Here is an 18,769-nt window from a genome sequence, read left to right on the forward strand (position 1 = left end):
TTGTGAACAGGTTTGAACACAATGTTCAGAGATTAAACTGTTATTGCTCATAATTTTTGTAAAATATTTAGATTAAAATCCCTGGAAAATGTTCCAGTGTACTTCTTGAATGGGTTTCAGAGGTGCCATGAATGGATATTTTTTACTCTTTTAAGGCTTATAAGGAGCAGGCAGTTACATCAAGCATGCCCGATAGTCTCTGACTTATTAACACTGCAAAGCTGTAATCGAAAAATAAAACTTTTGTGTTCGAGTTTTGCACCAACATGTTTAAAATCACCGGTTACATGTTTAAATACATCTGTGATAATAAACTACTGATGCAAATCTGAGATTGATTAGTTATGAATCTTTAAATCAGAAACAAGCTATCAGAATGCCATAAAGGTGTTTCCATAAACAGATACAGATTACCTGGAGCTGGAAAGATACTAAATTTGCATCATCCCTGGAAACTTTAGACTTTGAAAGCTATAAGTGTCAACGTGCACATGTTCATGCTCATTGACCCACCAGCCTCACAGACCTTCACATTAGCAGACAGTGAAGCAATAGCTAAATGTTTGCTCACACTGCTGTGAAATGACCTTGGGTTCATAAACTAGCAGAAACTATTCACCCATTTGTGTAAATATTACAGTGCAGATGGAGATTTAATATATTTCAAAAGCATAAACACTTCATCAATCTTATGTGGTATGGGTGAGCTTCAGCTCAAACCCATGCTCAGTTCAGATTTTCTTTCAATATGAACCAAAACCTAACTCAATAATTTACAAAATGGTGAAACGATTTGCTAAATGTGGGAAATAACAATTAAATTAGTATAATACAGGTCATTTCTGCATGGATGGATGCACAGGTTCAAATAAAGACTCAGCAAACTATAAGCTTAAACTTAACCTAATGTAGACAACTGGCTCTCTTTGGTTGTTAAACTTCTTCAACTTTGCACTTGTTAAATTAAAGAAGGCACACTTTAAATTAAAAATGTATCTTTAAAGCCTTGCTTTAAAATGTCTGGTTCTTGCAGTAAAGTATCAAACATACAGCATGTAGACATTTCAGAACTATTCAAGCCCTGTAATTATGATAACACTATAAAGAAAACTTTTTTTTTTTAAACTTTTTTTGTTTTAAAGCTACAAAATCTGTTGTTTCCTTAAAGACAAACTGCAAAGAAATATTGCTTATTGCAACAGAAGTCCAACAGATCTGACATGTTTCTGCACCGCCTGGCCTCAGGAACACGTCTCAAAACAATCTGTGAATGTTTTCGTCAATTTTGCCACAATATAAAGCCGACTCAGAAACTTTACTGTCTACAAAGAAATCTACTCCCTGAGTTTGAGAGAATGAACTGAGGCAAAGAGGAAAGCTGTCCTCTGATTGAATAAATGAAAATATTATGGCTGACCCACTAACTATATTAAGCACTTAAATAGAAGAAGAAGAAAAAAATAAAAGACCTGAACTGCCTGGAAAGAATTCATTGATAAGCATACCACTGTCTCAACTGTTTTAATGCTGGCACCAGTTTAAAAAAAGGCTACATATTTATAGAATAAAATAAAATGAATATAATGTATACATTTATACTGATGTGGCTGTATGATTTAAAAAAGTAATGAATATTTACATAGACTTATATTCGAACTATGAATTCCACTTTCAGGAACGTGGATTTTGTTGTGCTTAGCAATAATATAAAGAAATACTGTGAGTTATGGAAAGCCCTTTTACTAAAACCCTTTGGTTCAAGCTGATTACTGCTTTTATAATACTATTTTCTCTTAACTTTAAAATAATAAAAGTTGTATTTTTCTCCTCTGTGTAAAATACAATACCTTCTGTCAACTTTGACCCTATAAAAAAACACTATAAATATAAAGGTTTTTTTTAATTGCATAAGAATTATAGAAAAAAAAAGATCATTTAGCATCTTTTTGTGCATTTTTCTCGTTTTGTATGAAAACTGCAATTGTAGGTTGTCCAAAGCTAGACATTCTGACATCGTCTGTATGTGCATTTATGTCTTTTTAAGTCTTTCTGGCCAGAACACAATGCTAAAACAGAGTCATAACTACAAAAAGTCTCCTCAACTGTGTTTTATGTGCATCCACAGGACTCCACTATCATGTCAGGGACGTCTGTTTTGACAATACTGTGCTGAGAGTCGAAGTAGACCATGGAGAGAGGCCGGCGCTCGGTGGGAATGCAGCACGATGTTGTGGCCGTGTTGATGCCATTGACTTTGAGCTGGCTGAAGACGGCGGCGTGGAATGAGGACGCTATGCCTGGAGAACCAGACAGATGTTGAGGACACTGGCCCATGCAATAGTTCATGTGGTAGCCCTTAGGTGCAATTATCCACTCATCCCACTGGATATCCTTGAACTTGATGTAAAAGTCTTTTTTGCAGCAGACTGTTACCTGTTCACCACAACGCAAGGATCGCTTCCTGATTGAGTGTTTGGTGTGGTCGTCACGTAGACGTACCTGAGCCACCAGGAAAGGCTGGTTGGACGTGCCAGCAGAGCCATCCAGTGAGCAAAGATTCTTCCCGTCTTCTTCACAACTGACCTCGAGCCGCAGCCGCCGGTCGCCTCCATCCAAGAACGCCTGCAGTGTGTGGGTGATGGGGAACGTGTGCCAGTTGCTTTCCTGAACTTCCAGCATCTTTTCTATCACCAGGGTGCGGTTGGAGCCTGACATTTCTCCGTCTGCAGAGAGGAAGACCCGGGCAAGAAGACGGGAGCTCCGGTGAGGGTCCTGAGAGGAGTGGGCGTAGATCCACAGGGACGACTGGAGGACCTGGATGCTCTTGCCTCGTTCCTGCAGAAACTGAAAGGTAAGGCTAAGACTGGCCTTGTCCCCACTCTCTGAGTTATCTATGAAACAATGACATTTAAATACAACAGTGTTAATATATTTGAACATGCTAGTTGGTCACTTTAAGTAGAAATTTGTTTAAAATAAAGACAACACATCACTCTTAAACATCTGAAGAGGCGTATGTTGATTTCGGAAGGGAAATTAATTCAGCACTTACATAAACTTACACCATATTCTTGGCATGTGTAAAAGTTTGGGCCCTCAGTTTTGCTTTTTATGTTTTCTTTTTAATTTTTTGAAGTTCACCTTGTGTTTCTTGGAGAAGTTTATGATGAATTTTCAAGTCTGCTGAGTCAGGACATTTGTGCATCCTTTTTGATGCAATCAGTATCAGAGGCTCTTTCACATTTAACCCCCAAACGAGAGTTTAATTTTAAAATTTTCATGTTGGTAAGTTAGACTGTGTTATTTTCTATTTAGGTCATGTTCAGTAAGTTTGAATCAACCTCCATGTCCCATGAGCTCATCTGACGGTCATCTTCATCAGACCTTGTTGGCTTCAATATTATGGTATTTCTTACTGACAGTTAAAACATGTCATTTGAGTGAAATAGTCAATACAGTATTTAAAAAAAATCCATTTGTTGTCCATTTGATACCTACATGTCATGGGGAGAATACGACCTAAACCCATTTTACGCACAGCTTTCAGTGCGTTCGTATTGATCATGGTTAAATTGAATGTTGCAAAAGGATCTCAGACTTACTTGTATCTGCAAAGCTCACTATTTCATAGCCTTGGTCTTTGGTTGGTACACTGTTTTCCAGTTCCAGGGTGCCATCCTGTCTGACGCGGCCGGAGTGCAGTTTGCGCAGCGCGGTGAGGAGCGCAGCCCGGGGCACGGTCTGAGTGATGTTTGGTCTCTCTTTCAGGTGGAGTTTGTCCAAAAGTTGCTGTTTGGCGAATTCTACCATCAGCCTCTCCTCCGCGTCTTTCTCCATCGGCGGGAAGCCGCAGGACGCGCAAGCCGGAGAAGCGCTGACCCAAAGACCCTTTAACACAAAGGGTGTGAGCAAAATGAGAGAAAGAGACGGCGCCATCCTCCAGCGTGAAGCAAACAGATGCATTCTTGTGCTCGCAGTGAGAAGACCGAAAATAAAAGTTTTTGTCAAAGCTCTTCTTTCTGAGTGTTTGGTTCTTTCCAAATGCTGTGATGGGGTTAGTGCTGACAGCTGGACGCCGTGAGGACAGCAGGTGAGAAAGCAGCAGAGTGGCGTCTGACCCTCCTGATGCTGAAGATATCTGGGGTAATCCACCAAAACTGGTGACACGTTGGAGGGACGCACCAATGAGCGCACACGGGCGCAGCGGAAAGGACTGGCGGAGCATCAGACTGACCCTTCACAACACGCACGCACACACACACAGCACGCGCTCACACGCTGGCAAATGACTCAGACTCTTTCCAAAAGATTTATGGCACTGACATACCTGTATGAGCTCACTTTAACGCATGAGGTGATTTTCTGTTGCCACGTTGCCCTGCAGGGCAACCAATAAGGCAACCATAACTTTTCTACAGATCGAAGATGAAAACATGCCCCCCCCCCCCCCCCTAAACTCTTAAAGTGAGCTGCAGCTGTAGATATAAATAAATATAAATAAATATAAATATATATGAGGGAGTGGCATCTCAAACAGGTTCTATCATGTTTTCTGCAAAGTGGCACAAGAGCTTGTCATCATGATGGGAAAGGATGAAGTATGTGTGTGTGTGGGGGGGGGGGGGGGGGGGAAAAAAGAAGTAGTGGGGAAAAATGATCAAGTCCTGCTTGGGCACTCGAATGAGCTAGTCAGCAAATTAGATCTGTAAATAAATAAATAAATAAACTGCATTTATAACAGCTAATAATAATATCATCATCTGAATTCCAAATGACCAAAACACTTAATTAAAAAAAATAAAAAATAATCCAGACAATTATACATTTATGCATAATCATATGTAAATTCCGACATAAACACTTTTGAGTTTTTATTGACACTAATCATTTCTGTTAAGGTGACTAATAACATGGGATGTAAAGTGGCATTTCATCCTCCATGTTTTTTTTAAATTTGTATTTGTATTGTGTACATGCACATACTGTGTTGTAACTGAGCGAAAAGCTTCTGAATAAACCACAACTTGCCTGCCCACGTGTGGTAAGTTCAGGGTATAACAGCTACTGTGCAAAGAGCAGCAGGTGGAGCAACTGTTAAAAACGAGGCTAAAAGAAAGATGTCCTCCTCAGGAGCTTGATTTAGATCAAGGCATCTTTTTCTAAGAAACAAAACCATGTCGTGTTGGTGAATATCAAACTCTTTACAGACCCAATAGGCCTATTATGCGTTCTATGACAGCTTTTAGCCCAGATGGAAATGTATCTGCAAAAAGCTGCAGGTATGTCTCTAATAAATGTTTATGGACTTTTTTTTTAACATTTTTAACATTTTTTTAATGATACTTTTGATTTCCTGACTTTGTATTAGTAGATCACGCTTTGTGTAACTTGTGGCATATTTAGAGTCTGTCGGAATTTTCACAAGTAAGAGTACAGTACAGTAATGTGAAAAAAACGCTTATCGTTTGAAGCAAATTTCAATCTCAAAAACGCACTGTAAAAACATATTTGTCATTTTATAATCCTTACACAGTTTGTGTTTTTCTTTAGAAAGTTCTGAGTAAGGTGCGATCATTTCTTTAAATAGCTGCAGAGGATTTTAGTAGCAGCAGCCAGTTAACACAAATGAACAGTAATCCAATATTGTGAAGCACTCTTAAATAGAAATAGCTGCACAGAAACTCAAGATTTTTCTCTAAATGACGGTAACCAGCCAGCGACAAAAAGCGACCTGATATCGTTTATTATTATTATTATTTCTAAAATAATTATAAGTAAAAAAAAAACAACTTTTAAATTGTTTTCCAATTTTACCTTACTGTATGTACCTGAACGTCTCCCATCAACGGCACGCACGTCGCTGACGTCACGGTCGACGAGGGGGGGAGGAAAGTGACGCTTACACACAAGCCGGAGCTGAGAAGGGGAATAGTTTCTTTCTTTTTGTTTCTTTAATTTATGTCATTTATTATTTTGCGTTTTGTTGATATATAGCAGCATTATCGTAACGGGGTTTACAGCCTTACTTTTTTAGCGCTTTCTTTCTGTCGTTAACTTTCATGCCGCTCTCCCTTCACGCGGCGCTGTTTTGACAGTCGTGTCGCTGTGATCCAACTCAAGCTAGCAACGGTAAGTCATTTTGAAGGCTAGCAAACTTAACCCCGTGTTTGAGACCCGACAGCGCAGGGACTTGTTTAAAATAAGATTCACACCGCCACAAATATATGACTTTTGCTGTCTAGCGAGTTATAATACAAATCCGAGGTTTTCTGAACGTTAGACCGGCAGCATACATTGAAAAGAAAAGGCTATCTAGCTGGGCTAACATTAGCTAGTTGGCTAATTATACTGTTTGGATAGCACATGCTAATATACCGTGAGCTAGCTATTGTTAGCGTTTGGGTAAGCTAATATTTTCAGTCAACTGCTCAGCCACGGCTGACCATACTGCCATCTGTTCTCTACAGTGACAACTTGGACGATTCTCTACACCGACTCTATAAACACCGACCACCAGAAGGGTAAGCTGAACCGCGAAGATGAGTTGAGATCATTTATAATCAATGATCCACTATGTTTAGTCTGATACGTTAGGCACCATCTTTAAAGTTCGCAAGTGGCAGTGTTGCAGAAACGGAATGGCCATGTTGATATATTTCTATTTAAGTGGGCAATTTTACTAAAATATTATGACCAAAGTTAGGGGGGAAATTAACCCAGATTAGTGAGCTTGTGTTCCCAGATTGTCCGAAACGATCAAATTAGATTAAGATATCACACCAAATAAACCAGAAGTAACTGATTTGTAGTTTGTACAAATGATTGGGACTATTTAGCAATTGACAGGAATACTACACTTAAGGTCTACCGACATAAAACCCTAACCATGAAATGTTTTGCCAACATGACATCGTTATAGTACTTACATTTTTCATTAGGTGTCATGTTTATTAGGATAGTCTAGATGTTAATCTAGATAGGGGTTGGGTGTTATTTTTGGATACAACTGCACTTTCATTATAAATAATTCTGTAAAAAAAACAACAACATTAGACCATCAAAACTTGTGTGCAAACTAGTCTTGAAAATGAGTACATCCAAATTAGATTTCAACATACAAAAAATTGGGGAAGTAGCCCTCTATTTGCCTCTCAGTATTAATGGTTACCTAGGAATGACATCACTGGGAAGAGGATATTGCAGAATGCATGTGGAAGGTGGAGGCTCACTGCAAAACTTATTTACGTTATTTTTTTAGTCTTGACTAACTAGAAAAATACTCGGCCTGCTCTTGGGAGTGACATGCTAGTGGTGTGGCAGGCATACTGTCACACCCTTTCTTTTCATTAATGAACTATTTGGATTAGAACTTCTTTTCAGCTACACTCTTTGTATTTACTTTTATTTTAAAGGATAATTTCATATTAAAAAAAACCCAAAGAGAAACATAAATCTCAGTTGAACCCATGCGATGCGCTTTAGAGTGCTGTTGTAGTGGACAGGCCAATACACTTTAGAAACACTTATTTTTAAATATAATTTTTGCCATCTTGTTGCTCTGGTAGTACTGTATAAGCTGATCATTTGTAATCAGTGTTGATCCACTGGAAACTTGTGGGCATTTGAGTTTTAGCAGCTTGTCCATCGTAAAGTTTACTCAGCCTTTCCAGATTGAAATGGTGCTGTATTGTCCTGATGCATGCTCAATAATTCAAGTAGATAAATCTAACAAGGTTGAGTCAGGTCCTCTGGATGGGTTCATTTTTGTTGAACAACAAAGAAGAATACAAACCTGTTGTTCTTCTCAACAACGAAGAACCTGTCCAGAGGACCTGATTCAACCTTGTTAGAAGTGCTGTATTGCTATGTTAGTTCATTGATAAAGTCATATAGCACAGTCATTATTCTCATTGTTGTCAAAATGAGATGTTGCAAAAAATTGACTTGTCACAAAAAATATTTACCTGATTATTGTATGGGTATGGGTCTGATGCAGTTATCACCACATTCATTTGCTTTTCTTTCTGAATCCTGTGCACAAGTTCATGCATCGGTCAGTGACAATTTGCCAGTCAGTTTGTGTTTATGATCTGTTTTCTGAGTAACTTGAACATTTTTCATTATTGTAAATACTTCAACTGAGCAAGTTTTTTATTTGTATGTTGTAAAATGTTGTTTTATGACTTGTCGCTATCGCGGATACTGATATTGGGATGTTAAGGCTAATGCCGATAACAAATATAATGGATACATTTTGAGTTTTGTCCACCCCTAAGAATCTAGTTTTCCATTTTCTTTCATTTGTTCTTCTCAATTTGTATGCTTTCTTTTAGGATTGCCTATTGTTGTCTTTGTTGTCTACTGTTGTCATCACTCTTTGTTAAAATCAGGTCTCTTGTAAATGAGTCCCAGAGGCTCAATGGGATTAACCTGTATAAATAAAGTTTGAATGAAAGTGTGTTACAAAAATATAAATTAAACAAAGAAACACCCTTCCCTGTTCTTTGTTTAAGCAGTCAGTCCTGTATAGTGAAGGCCTAAATAATATTGACTGCAGCAGCATTTTTTTTTCTTTGTAGATAAGTTAAGATTACTAACACTTCTATGTTTTACCTCCATGTTAGATTTATCTTTTTGCCTTAAGTTTTACAAGGCAATAGCCTATGCTACGTTATCTAAACGTTAGGTTGCTAACTTGAGAGGCACATAGCAAATGATAAGTGGGCTGGAGGATTGAAGAGAATTAATGATTGTTGATTTTTAATTTTACAGATCAGTGAAAGAAAACTTACCTCTGTTCAGCAAAATACGATACACAGTATTGTTCCCTGCTTTGTCTGTGCCAAAAGTGAACGTTAAAGTGAACGGCCATGACTTGAAAGTAGTCCACATGCGCCCTTTGCTGGATACATTGTACAATTACGCCCTGTGCCAGTAAGGACATGGCTTGTTCCCAGTGTTTATTTCGGCACATAATCGGACAATTATCACCAATATGTTCCCAAATGCCTATATCGGCCTAAAATATCGGCCCTACTGATATATTGGTTTGGGCTCTAGTGTTAATGGCAATTTGAATTTGCTTTGTTGCAGGTCAGACTAAATTATTATCAGTGGTTATGAGATTGTATCCAATTTAAGTATACTCCTGGATTATCGTTTTGAAATAAATTGCATTCACTGTGATTCAAACATTTCACCTGGGAAAAAAAGACCAAAAAAAAAGCATGTGTCAGATGAAAAAAAAATATTACTGGTGCCTTGGCATTTGCCAATAAGAATTCTTGTGATGTTAAAAATTGGCGAGAGGCAGGCAGAGACTGCAAACAGAGGCCCATTTGATGTTGAAATGGTCATTTTATTTCATCAGAAAAACTGGTACTACAAGAGCACCAAAGGCTTGTTAGTCCTGAGTCAGAACTGCTTGCTTCAGTGGCTTGAGGAGGTTTTCAGAGATTAATAAGATTACCAGTAACATATTTGTGCTGCTATGTGAGCAAGTGTAGCATGTAGTCAGCTTAATAAAGACGAAACACTGTATATCAGACAATAGGATGGCATGAATGTCGAGTTGAACCATTAATGTGAACATATAAACTCGCAGTTCTGTTAATTTACCTGTTGTGTTGTAATTCAGAATAGTTTCTGAATTCGGTGCTATGCTCCATTGATTTTCTGCATCTGTCTGTCCATATTGCCATTTTAAGAATAATGTTAAACATGTTTGTCTTATCAGTAATTAACATTATTCAATACTGCTCAGAATGGCATGGGCAAATGTGTTTTCAGCATCGTGTTGAAAGCACATAAAACACTTGTTTTAAACTGCTTTTAGCAGCTATACTGGTGGTGTTAAGGCATGTGTTTGGTGGCAACAAGAGATGGCATAATCTTTGGAGATACATTTTCTCTGGATTGTAGTTCTCATAAAGGAAAAACATGTATAAGAATAAAATCAAAACACTATACTAGAGCCATTTAGGGTGATGTAATAACTTGGCTCAGGATGTTTGGTAGGGACAAAAACAAATGAATTAAAAGCAGGTTCTGTTGTTGATATGGCTCTAACCAGCACAGAACTAGTATCTATTTCTTGTTCTTCTTGTCGAAACTGTGTTTTTATTACGTTTCATCTGAATTGGTACATTGTGCAACAACATATATTTTTTTACAAGTTGTTGATGTTAGGAAAAGATCATTGAGAAAAGAACAATCTATAGTAAGATCTGGTGAAGGTGAGTCACTGAATCTACAGTGTGCTGTTGCTAAGGCCACCAGTAAGAGATGGAATATCCTGCTTCTCTTTAACATATTTTCTCTCTGTACCCTGCAGATTGTGGGTTAAGTTAAAAATCGTTTTCATTTGTTTTTTATGATGTACGATAAATGTAAAACATCATATTATGAACTTTTATGGCAAAGAAAGTTGACACCTGTTTTAGAGATTGACAAAAACTTCCTGTAAAATATGCTTCCTTTAGCAGAATGCTTTAATATAATTATTAATTAAATTTTACAGTATTGAATTCTTATCTGTAATATGTATGGCAGGAGTGTCACTGTAAGAGTATTTTTAGACTTTATTTCATTGATCAATACATTAACACTATGGAGCCAGTATTTTAGTAAGATGTAATCAGTTTTTTGTCAGTCAGGTATCCATTTCTGCCTGTGTCTCTGAATCTGTTTGCAGCAGCATAAGAAGAAGAAGAGTGGCTTTTTCTAGAGAGATTTGAAGAGCTATTTATAGATCCCTGCCAAAGCACCAAGCGTGGTGCTGTTGCTGCTGCTTTTCTCTTTACTGCTCCTGATTCTGTTAATCTCCCTCTCCGTCTTTTTTGTTTCACCTTCTTTCATGTTCTGTATCCTGAGCTATTTTACTCCTGTTATACTTACATTTTAGTACAGTTGTTATTCCCCCCAGTTCATGTGTCCATACATCATTTCTTACTTTTATGCAAATTTTCGATCAAAGCCAAATGGAAATGACTGTGCCTGATGTTTTGCCTTAGATTTGGTGTCTCACTAGAATATCAGTGATATGATTGGAGTGTTATTGCATATTTTAAATGGAAATGGAACATGTGTAATTTATATAATATACTGTATGTACCAACAATTTTTAAAACTTAATATCTTTATTTGTCAAAGTATTTTGCATTGCAGAAGGTTTTACTCGGGTACCAGAGAAAGAAGCTGATTTTGTTTGATAAGTTGGTTTTAGTAAAGACTCGTTTTTGTGTGTGTATGTTATTTAATAGCTGTTCATTGTTTCCTAATGTCTCTTCCTCAGCTGTATGCTACATATAGAAAATGTAGTGAAAGAGAATGTACTCTGTGATGCTACAGGTTATCTCTGGTGTATTTTGCCACGGAGTCTTCTCCCCTTTCTCCTTCCTACTTTCCAAGCTTCACCGTTAGTTTTGTGAAGTAATCTAGCTGTTCAAGTGCAGAAGCAGCCGGGATTTATTTGAGGCTTTAACTGGCATTAGTTTATTGCCATCCTTTCTATCCCTGTCACATGGTCAACTTAGACAAATCCTTTTTAAGTTTTAAGTTTGACTTTGAACTACTAGATCAGCACCTGTGCTGGTTGGAGTGAAATACTGGAATGTACAGTTCAGCATATATTTGTGAACTTAAAAAACTTGCACTCTATGAAATGACAGGTTATGTAAAGATGAACATCAATTTTACAGTAGAAGAAGAACAGTCTTACATATTATCAAGAGCCAAATTGAATACTTTCTGAATGGTATCTAAACATAAGACTGACTTGTAGAAACTTCAGAATGTAATCTGTTGTTAATAAGATCCTGATTCATTTTCGGTCATAAGTTGGATATCTTAAAGTCCAGCACCCACCGTGTTGTCATTTCACGTAACCAGCAAAATATGATGGACATAACAAATGCATATCTTCTGTGGCAAATGTTGAAAAGAGTTGGCAAGGGTTGTTCACAGGCTGTTTCTGCGAGTAGTAAGTTGGTCCTCTGGCCTAAAACATTTGCTTGTTGTACATGATGATTGATTGTTTTGGATGGGTGTGTTTGCACGTGTTAAAAGTCTACTCTTGAGATTCCAACAGGAGGTTGGCTTGAAACACAGCAGTGAAGGCTACCTATGTGAAAGATCTAGTTGGCAGACCGTAGACTGAGGAAGTCCTCTGGATGGGGGACAAAACATTTCTCACTTAAAGAAACTGGTGCAGATGACACAGTTTAACTTTTTTTGTTGTTATCAACCTGGATTATTGAGCTTACAACCCTTTAACACAAAGTTGTTTTAAAAACGTAGTTTTTGTGAAATGTCAAGCTGTCATTTGCAGCTTTGAAAGCAGCCTTCCATATATGGGGTGTGACGTCATGCCAGGGACCCGACCGCCAGATTTCTCTTGCACAGGGTTATGGTCAATTGTTTCCCTTCAAATTTCTGGCAAAACAAATTTGTGGCAGGAACAACATGCCCAATCAGTGTGTTGCACAGTTCTGTGGGAATACAGCCAAGGAGGGAGTTAGCATCCATTCTTAAAAATCAAGGAAATTCACAAGAAATGGGTGAATTTTTTTCTTAGCCTCATTGCTGAACTGTGTTCTGTTCTGTGTTCCAAACACTTTTGAGCCAAGGGTTTTGAGTCAGCAATGATGCAGGGATTTGGATTTAAAGGAAAGTTTAACAGCAGACAGAAGAAAGAGACTGTGCCAACAGAGCCACCATGCACAGGAACTTGGAAACCTGAAGGATCAAACACCGACAGACCTGTGAAAACAGACACATCGACATTTGTGAGGAAATGGGAAGTTTTGTGGATAACACACTTTGTAATTCAAATTTTTGTCAAAAGTACAGACTTCATATGTATCCAGTTTTTAAATTGTTTTGATAGGCTAAGTAAAACCAGAGTTGGGATAAATAATTCACTCCACATCTTTTTTTTTTTTTGCTAATGATCGTCATAATTAAAACACGTTCTAGCGACAGGCAGCAGCAAAGACCATGGAGAAAACATTCCCATCTCCTCTCCCCTCTGGGGCATTACTAAGAATGCCCATAGTTGGTCTTATTGGTAGATTATTTCAGTAGTGGTCAAATTACTATTTAATAGGTGAATGATGGATTGTATCCTTGAATTTAATGATAAATTGTTTTACTTAAAATTATTGACAAACACCAAGTTTTAACTCAATATCTTAATTATTTTGCTTTTTTAAACAACACAGACTTGCAGAGTACATACCATCAGTACATCAAAGTTATTAAAAATCAATGCCCATCTTGCTGTTGATGCCTCAGTAGCGCCATGTCACAGTTAAAAAAAAAATCCATGTTCATGTTGTTTCTCTTTTTTTGTCTTCTTTTTCTTAGCAAGGAAAAAAGAAAAAGCCAGGTGGAGGTACTCTTCTTTTATACCCGTCAGGAATTCCTGTGCCAGTTGTGTTGTGCTCATAGGGTAGAACACATTGTGGGTCCAATAGGCAACAAATGCCTGTTTTCTCAACTCAGCGATGGGTTGGTCATACAGAGCAATAAATTCTGTCATTCATTCTGTAATTGTTTCACCTTTACCAGACTGCTGTTTGACAGCCATACTCATGTAAATCTGTAAGTAAACAACAAACAGTATAGTGTGGCACTACTCCAATACCGATCAATGAAAAATGCCTCGATTTTTTTTTTATCTCACATTTGCAATTAGAGCTGAAAATCTCTACTGACAAAACATTTTCTTCAAAACTACTGAATAAATAAACGACAACTATTGAATAAAACTTCCGAAAGATTTTTTAACCCATGAAAATGTATATCATCATATATTGAAAAGTCACAAAAATGCTGTACAACTTAAAATAACATCTGGTCACTGTAACTACTTTGTATTTTATCTTAAGTACAGTGCTTACATTGCATTTACCATAGCTTTATTAGTAAATGAACATCTTGAGCACAACTACTTTAAGATAACCAGAAGCTGGAACAAAGCTCAACTTTGACACCTGTTTTTCACTTCAAGTTTTATCAACTAATACCTGATTATGGTACATTTCGTCAACTACAGATCTCAACCATTCATGAAACGGACGTTCTTGCTACTTTACACGAAGTTCCACGCTAACACTTCTTTTGTTGGTGAACTTTTCTCTGCTGCTGCTTTTTCACAACTTTTTCTAGCTGACGTCTGCAGTTAAGTGGCTGCAGGGAAAGATGCAAATATGTTGTCTCATGGGACTTAGGTTTCCGTTAATAAGATGGTTTCAATGTTTTGCACCAGTATCTTCCCTTCAAATACCTATTCTCCTGTATTATTGCATTTTGACATTTGCAGCAGTGCTTCTGTTTCACTATCAGCTGTCAGTACTTCAGGCTTATTATGTTTGTGGCACAAAGTCTACAGAGATTGTGTCAAGTGTTTGTCATCAAATGGTGTGACATAGTGAAAAAAAATCCAAACCATAATCTTTAGCTGTGACAGAATATTTTTTATTGCATTTATTATGATGTGTTAGCTGATCCAAACAGCCATTTAAACAGCTGGGCTTCTTGCATGCTCTGGTTTGGCTGTCATTACAATTATATTGGTACACAGAGGCAGAAAGCAAACAAGATGTGTAGGAGAGAGAGTGAGTCTCCACACAGAAGGGAGGGCTTGGAGAGAACGGAGCACTGCAAACTGTGATAGAATGAGTGGTCGGAGAAGAGGCAGCCAGCTTGCAAGCAACATTTTCTGTTTTTACTGTGCTGCTTGTGCTTCATTCAGAAAAAGAAAGGGGGCAGTCAAAATAGACTTTTTCCAACAATTTTCATGACTTCTATTAAGAAAATAGAGCTGATAGGACCTGCAAGTGGAAGGCAACGCGAAATCGTGAAGACGAGGAAAAGTACAATGAGCTGAACTGAGTAGCAGATATGAACTCTTGTGATTTTTTTACCGGCTGCAGCAAATGGAGTTTCTGCATTTGTTCTCCATGGACAGGTAATGCTGCTGAAAGTATGATCTTGATCCAAATATGCTTTTGATGTCTTTTTTGCTATACTAATCTGCTTTTAGTTAGAAGACTCTTGTTCTGGCTGGAAATCTGCAAAGCTGTACTCTACATACTGCTAAGGCTGTGCTTTAACTGTCAGTTAGTTAGCAAAGTTCTAAATATTTTAATTGTGTCTCTGTAATAAGTCTGATATCATATTTAGATGAATTGACAATGTTTTTTATAGTGCATATCTTTTATTTGCATAAGTAAAACACATTTAAGCATTGTACCAAAGCTGTAAAGACAGCACTGCATGGAACTTGCTTGGACACAAACTGTAAACCTTTATTGGTGAATTTGATTTTACTTACTGATTTGGTTATGTTCACATACAGTTTGTATGCATAGGGCACACCTACCACTTTTAGTAAGGCAAATGATGAGGTAATGAGGAATTCCCTTCCTCCATCCCTAAGTGGGAGTGTGGAGTTGGCCTAGTGGGGTGCAGAGTCACCAAGAAGTAGGCGTTACTTTGCAACACTGTCAGTCTGAAGAGGGAGGGAAGAAAGGAGATGAAAGAGGATTACATAAGCCATGTGAAAAGTTCTGTATCAATACCCTTTATATTTAATTTTATTTGGCTACTTAACATTAAGGTGCAATCAAAAGTTAAAATGCTTTTTAATTTTTCATAAATTAAAAAGCTTTGATCAGTGAATTTAGTTTAAAATTGTACCTGCATATGCCTGTTTGCCCTTTATTAGAAGAACACAGTGTGCAGGAACAGAGAATAGAGAAAAGGTGAGAGAGGCAACACAAGCGTGAGAAAAAGCACAACACGGCTTCTTGAATAGAAAAAAACTGTCTATAAATAGCAGCCCATCCTCATGGAATGAGCACATTTTCAGATTTAGTTGTGCTGGCTTTTTCCTGTTCTTCCCTATTCTAATGCTTCTAGCTTAGCAAAATCAGACCCATGATCCTTTTCATCACTTTCACCTTTTATTTTTTGTTCACTTGGCCCAAATCTGTCTAGTGGTGGTTTTGTCTTGTTTATGTAATGACTGCCTTAGTGCCTTTATTAGCATGTGTGCACCTCTTCTAGCGTAACAATAAATTAACTTGCATCTATGTTCTGAGCAATGTGTTCTATTTGCTTAATGTTTTAAAAATACAGAAAAATAAACCCATGGTTATGTTTCATTGTCAATTAGAAATGGAAGCATGCTAATAACTACTACAACAACCCATTTGGTGTCAGGTTGCGAAAGCTACGGTAATATTGTTTCTTTTCTGGTGTTTGTTGGTCAACATGCTAGAATGGGAAGGAAAGAGGGAGGTGTGTGACGTTCAGTGATAACTAAAGTTTTTTTAAGTTAGGCATTTATCTTTAAGGTTATGATTTTTCCACTGGTTTAGAAATGGTCAAAGTCAGAGTTTCTTTGTTTGTCATATGCACAACATGTGGTACATGTGGTGGAACAAAATTGTGTACACATAGTCCCTGTTACATCCAACAAAAGTATAAAATGTAAAAGAAAAACAGTAATATGATCTAAGATATGAACTAAGATAAACGTTAGACTAAAAAATACGCTAAGCACTAGTAGTACAAAAACAATATGCCGAACAGCAACACGAACATGCAGCAAAGCATGCATTGTGGTAATAAAATTTGTTTTCTTTGCGTGAACCGAGCAGTGACTTTAAGACCCACTTCAAAGACATTTCTCCTATGGTCCTCCATGCCTTCATTGCTTGGTCTATCACACTGTGATCACATTTCACAAAATTTAGAGTTTTTGCTGCTTCGCTTTCATCATCACAACGTTTATTTGTTTAATAAAACTTAGTTAAATGTAAGTGTTCACTTGCTCTGGCGACCCCTGACAAAAGGAGCAGCCAAAATAGAACAGCAAAGTTAAATGTAATGAGGAAAATAAACTTAACTGTATGTTAAAAAATAATAAAAATAAAATATATACATACATACACACACACACACACACTTATATATATATATATATATATATATATATATATTTTTAAATAAATTAATTTTTTCCAGGTATTTTTTGTGAGAGCCCCCAGTATACTGCCGCGTACGTCCATACGCAGAGGTACGCACGTACGTACGCGGAGGTACGAGCATACCCCCCAGGGCATGTCCATGCAAAGCTCAAATTTTTACGACCGCATACGCGTACGCGATGTCGCACAATAAACTGCCCAGTGACGGACTGTTTTGTATGCGACACCAATGTATTAAATTCCTCTTCTTCATCTCTGATCTGGCCTTTTCTTTTGTTTTTTTTTTGCCAAGAGGCAAGTGATCTCTTCCTCCTCCGTTGAAGCCATGACTGAAATGGTGAGAAATGAAGGAATTTGTCACGAGCAAATAAATTAAACTCCTGTCCAGCGTGGCTGCGGGAGGGTCTGGAGATTTCCTGGTGGGCTGGTCTGATGTGTGGGCTGTAGAGCCAGCGCTCCCTGTTTATTTATTTATTTTTATAGATCTTTTTATTAACAACATATAAACACAGAAAACCGCTGTGGCTGCCAGCGTCCGCTTTTTTTTCTTTTTCCCGACCTGTCAATCAATCCAGTAGGCGTGTCAGGAAATGACCAATCGGCAACCTCAATTTGTCCCGAAGGTAAACGCCCCTTGTCTGTGAAGCTGCTCTGCAGCTGCTCGGGGTGTACGCTGGAGTACAAAGTCTGAACCCTCTGCGTACAATTCACGTGTACGTATGCGTGAACGGACATACGCGGCAGTATAATGGGGGCTTTACAATTCAATCAACCTTTATTTATACAGGTAAATCCCATTGAGCCTCGAGGACTCATTTACAAGAGAGACCTGAAATTAGAGCAACTCAGCCATTTACCTGTACTTACGTTGTCTTCACAGGAGATCAAGTAAATGCGTGGAGAGGTTTGTTTACACAGATAGAGGAAATAAAAACTTTATTTGGAATTCTGCTAGCTTTTTTTTTTTTTTTTTTTTTGAAAATGCTTAAAGTTAACCTAATTATGGTGGTGTAGTTTTTATGATATAATGGTGACATGATAAAAAAAGATAAGCAATGGTGTAGGGAGTGTTTAACCTTTGGTTAACAGATGGCATAGCACATTGTTGTTTTGTCACTGCTGTCAGGTCAGCTACTTGATCTAGTGGCTAGCTTGTAATCCAAACTAGGGCTATGGTGTTGCCAGAGCTATGGACACTGACTCTGACATGAAAAAGACTAGTAAGGAGTAGACCATGCATGAATTTAACAAAGACAACACTTTACATAGAGGAATCTTCTTGAAGTAACATTAATGATGCATGCATTTTTACTTTTTTTTATACTAAAGATGGATAGCAATTAACAGTTTGCATATCCTTTTATCTGTACTTTGTACAGGCGTGATCTAGTCATTATCACCCATTCTTCTTCAGTCAGTGTTTCCTCGAGCAATTCATTTTGTGTGATGCATTTTTTAAATGTTGTGGTCACAGTAGAAATAACTTGGTTGTGCTTTAAATATGATTTTAGCCAGGTGCCTGCAATGGTTTGTATAATGAGAATTCTTGTTCTACAACTAGCTGACATATCTATAGCTGGACAAATGTTTCACTGACTTCTAGTAGTGCTTTTCTGTTGGCTCTTCTCAGTGCATGCACCACAATCAAATAGACTGAACTTTGTGTAGGTAACATTGACAGCTTGGCAGGTTTATAGGCCGAATCTCTCACTTCTGCGTGAGGTTGGCTGGCAGGCAACACTCAAGGCTTGATTATTGTTGTGGCATGGCTG

General features: G+C 37.7%; 2 protein-coding genes across 2 annotated transcripts in view; one reads left to right on the forward strand and one right to left on the reverse strand.

Moving 5' to 3' along the window:
* Positions 1-2,109: 2,109 nt before the first annotated feature.
* Positions 2,110-3,963, reverse strand: LOC119412422 (inhibin beta B chain). The gene is made up of 2 exons (XM_037679424.1): positions 3,603-3,963; positions 2,110-2,891 (listed from the first exon to the last, which is right to left on the reverse strand). Exons 1-2 carry the CDS (start codon positions 3,961-3,963, stop codon positions 2,110-2,112), a joined length of 1,143 nt encoding a protein of 380 aa, XP_037535352.1.
* A 1,912-nt stretch (positions 3,964-5,875) lies between these two features.
* Positions 5,876-18,769, forward strand: part of LOC119411848 (R3H domain-containing protein 2) — a 62,521-nt gene continuing 49,627 nt past the window's right edge. Inside the window, exons 1-2 of the mRNA XM_037678798.1 lie at positions 5,876-6,129; positions 6,468-6,521. The gene's annotated coding sequence lies outside the window, so the exon portion shown is untranslated. The remainder of the gene's footprint in view (positions 6,130-6,467; positions 6,522-18,769) is intronic.

The sequence above is a fragment of the Nematolebias whitei genome, chromosome 7 (genome assembly GCF_014905685.2).
Source record: "Nematolebias whitei isolate Nwh7 chromosome 7, NemWhi1, whole genome shotgun sequence".
Classification (NCBI taxonomy): Eukaryota; Metazoa; Chordata; class Actinopteri; order Cyprinodontiformes; family Rivulidae; genus Nematolebias; species Nematolebias whitei.

Coding starts and splice junctions, on each gene's coding strand:
- LOC119412422 (XM_037679424.1), bottom strand. CDS start 3,963: ATGCATCTGTTTGCTTCACGCTGGAGGATGGCGCCGTCTCTTTCTCTC. Junction 2,892..3,602: donor AGTGAGCTTTGCAGATACAA/GTAAGTCTGAGA, acceptor ATTGTTTCATAG/ATAACTCAGAGAGTGGGGAC.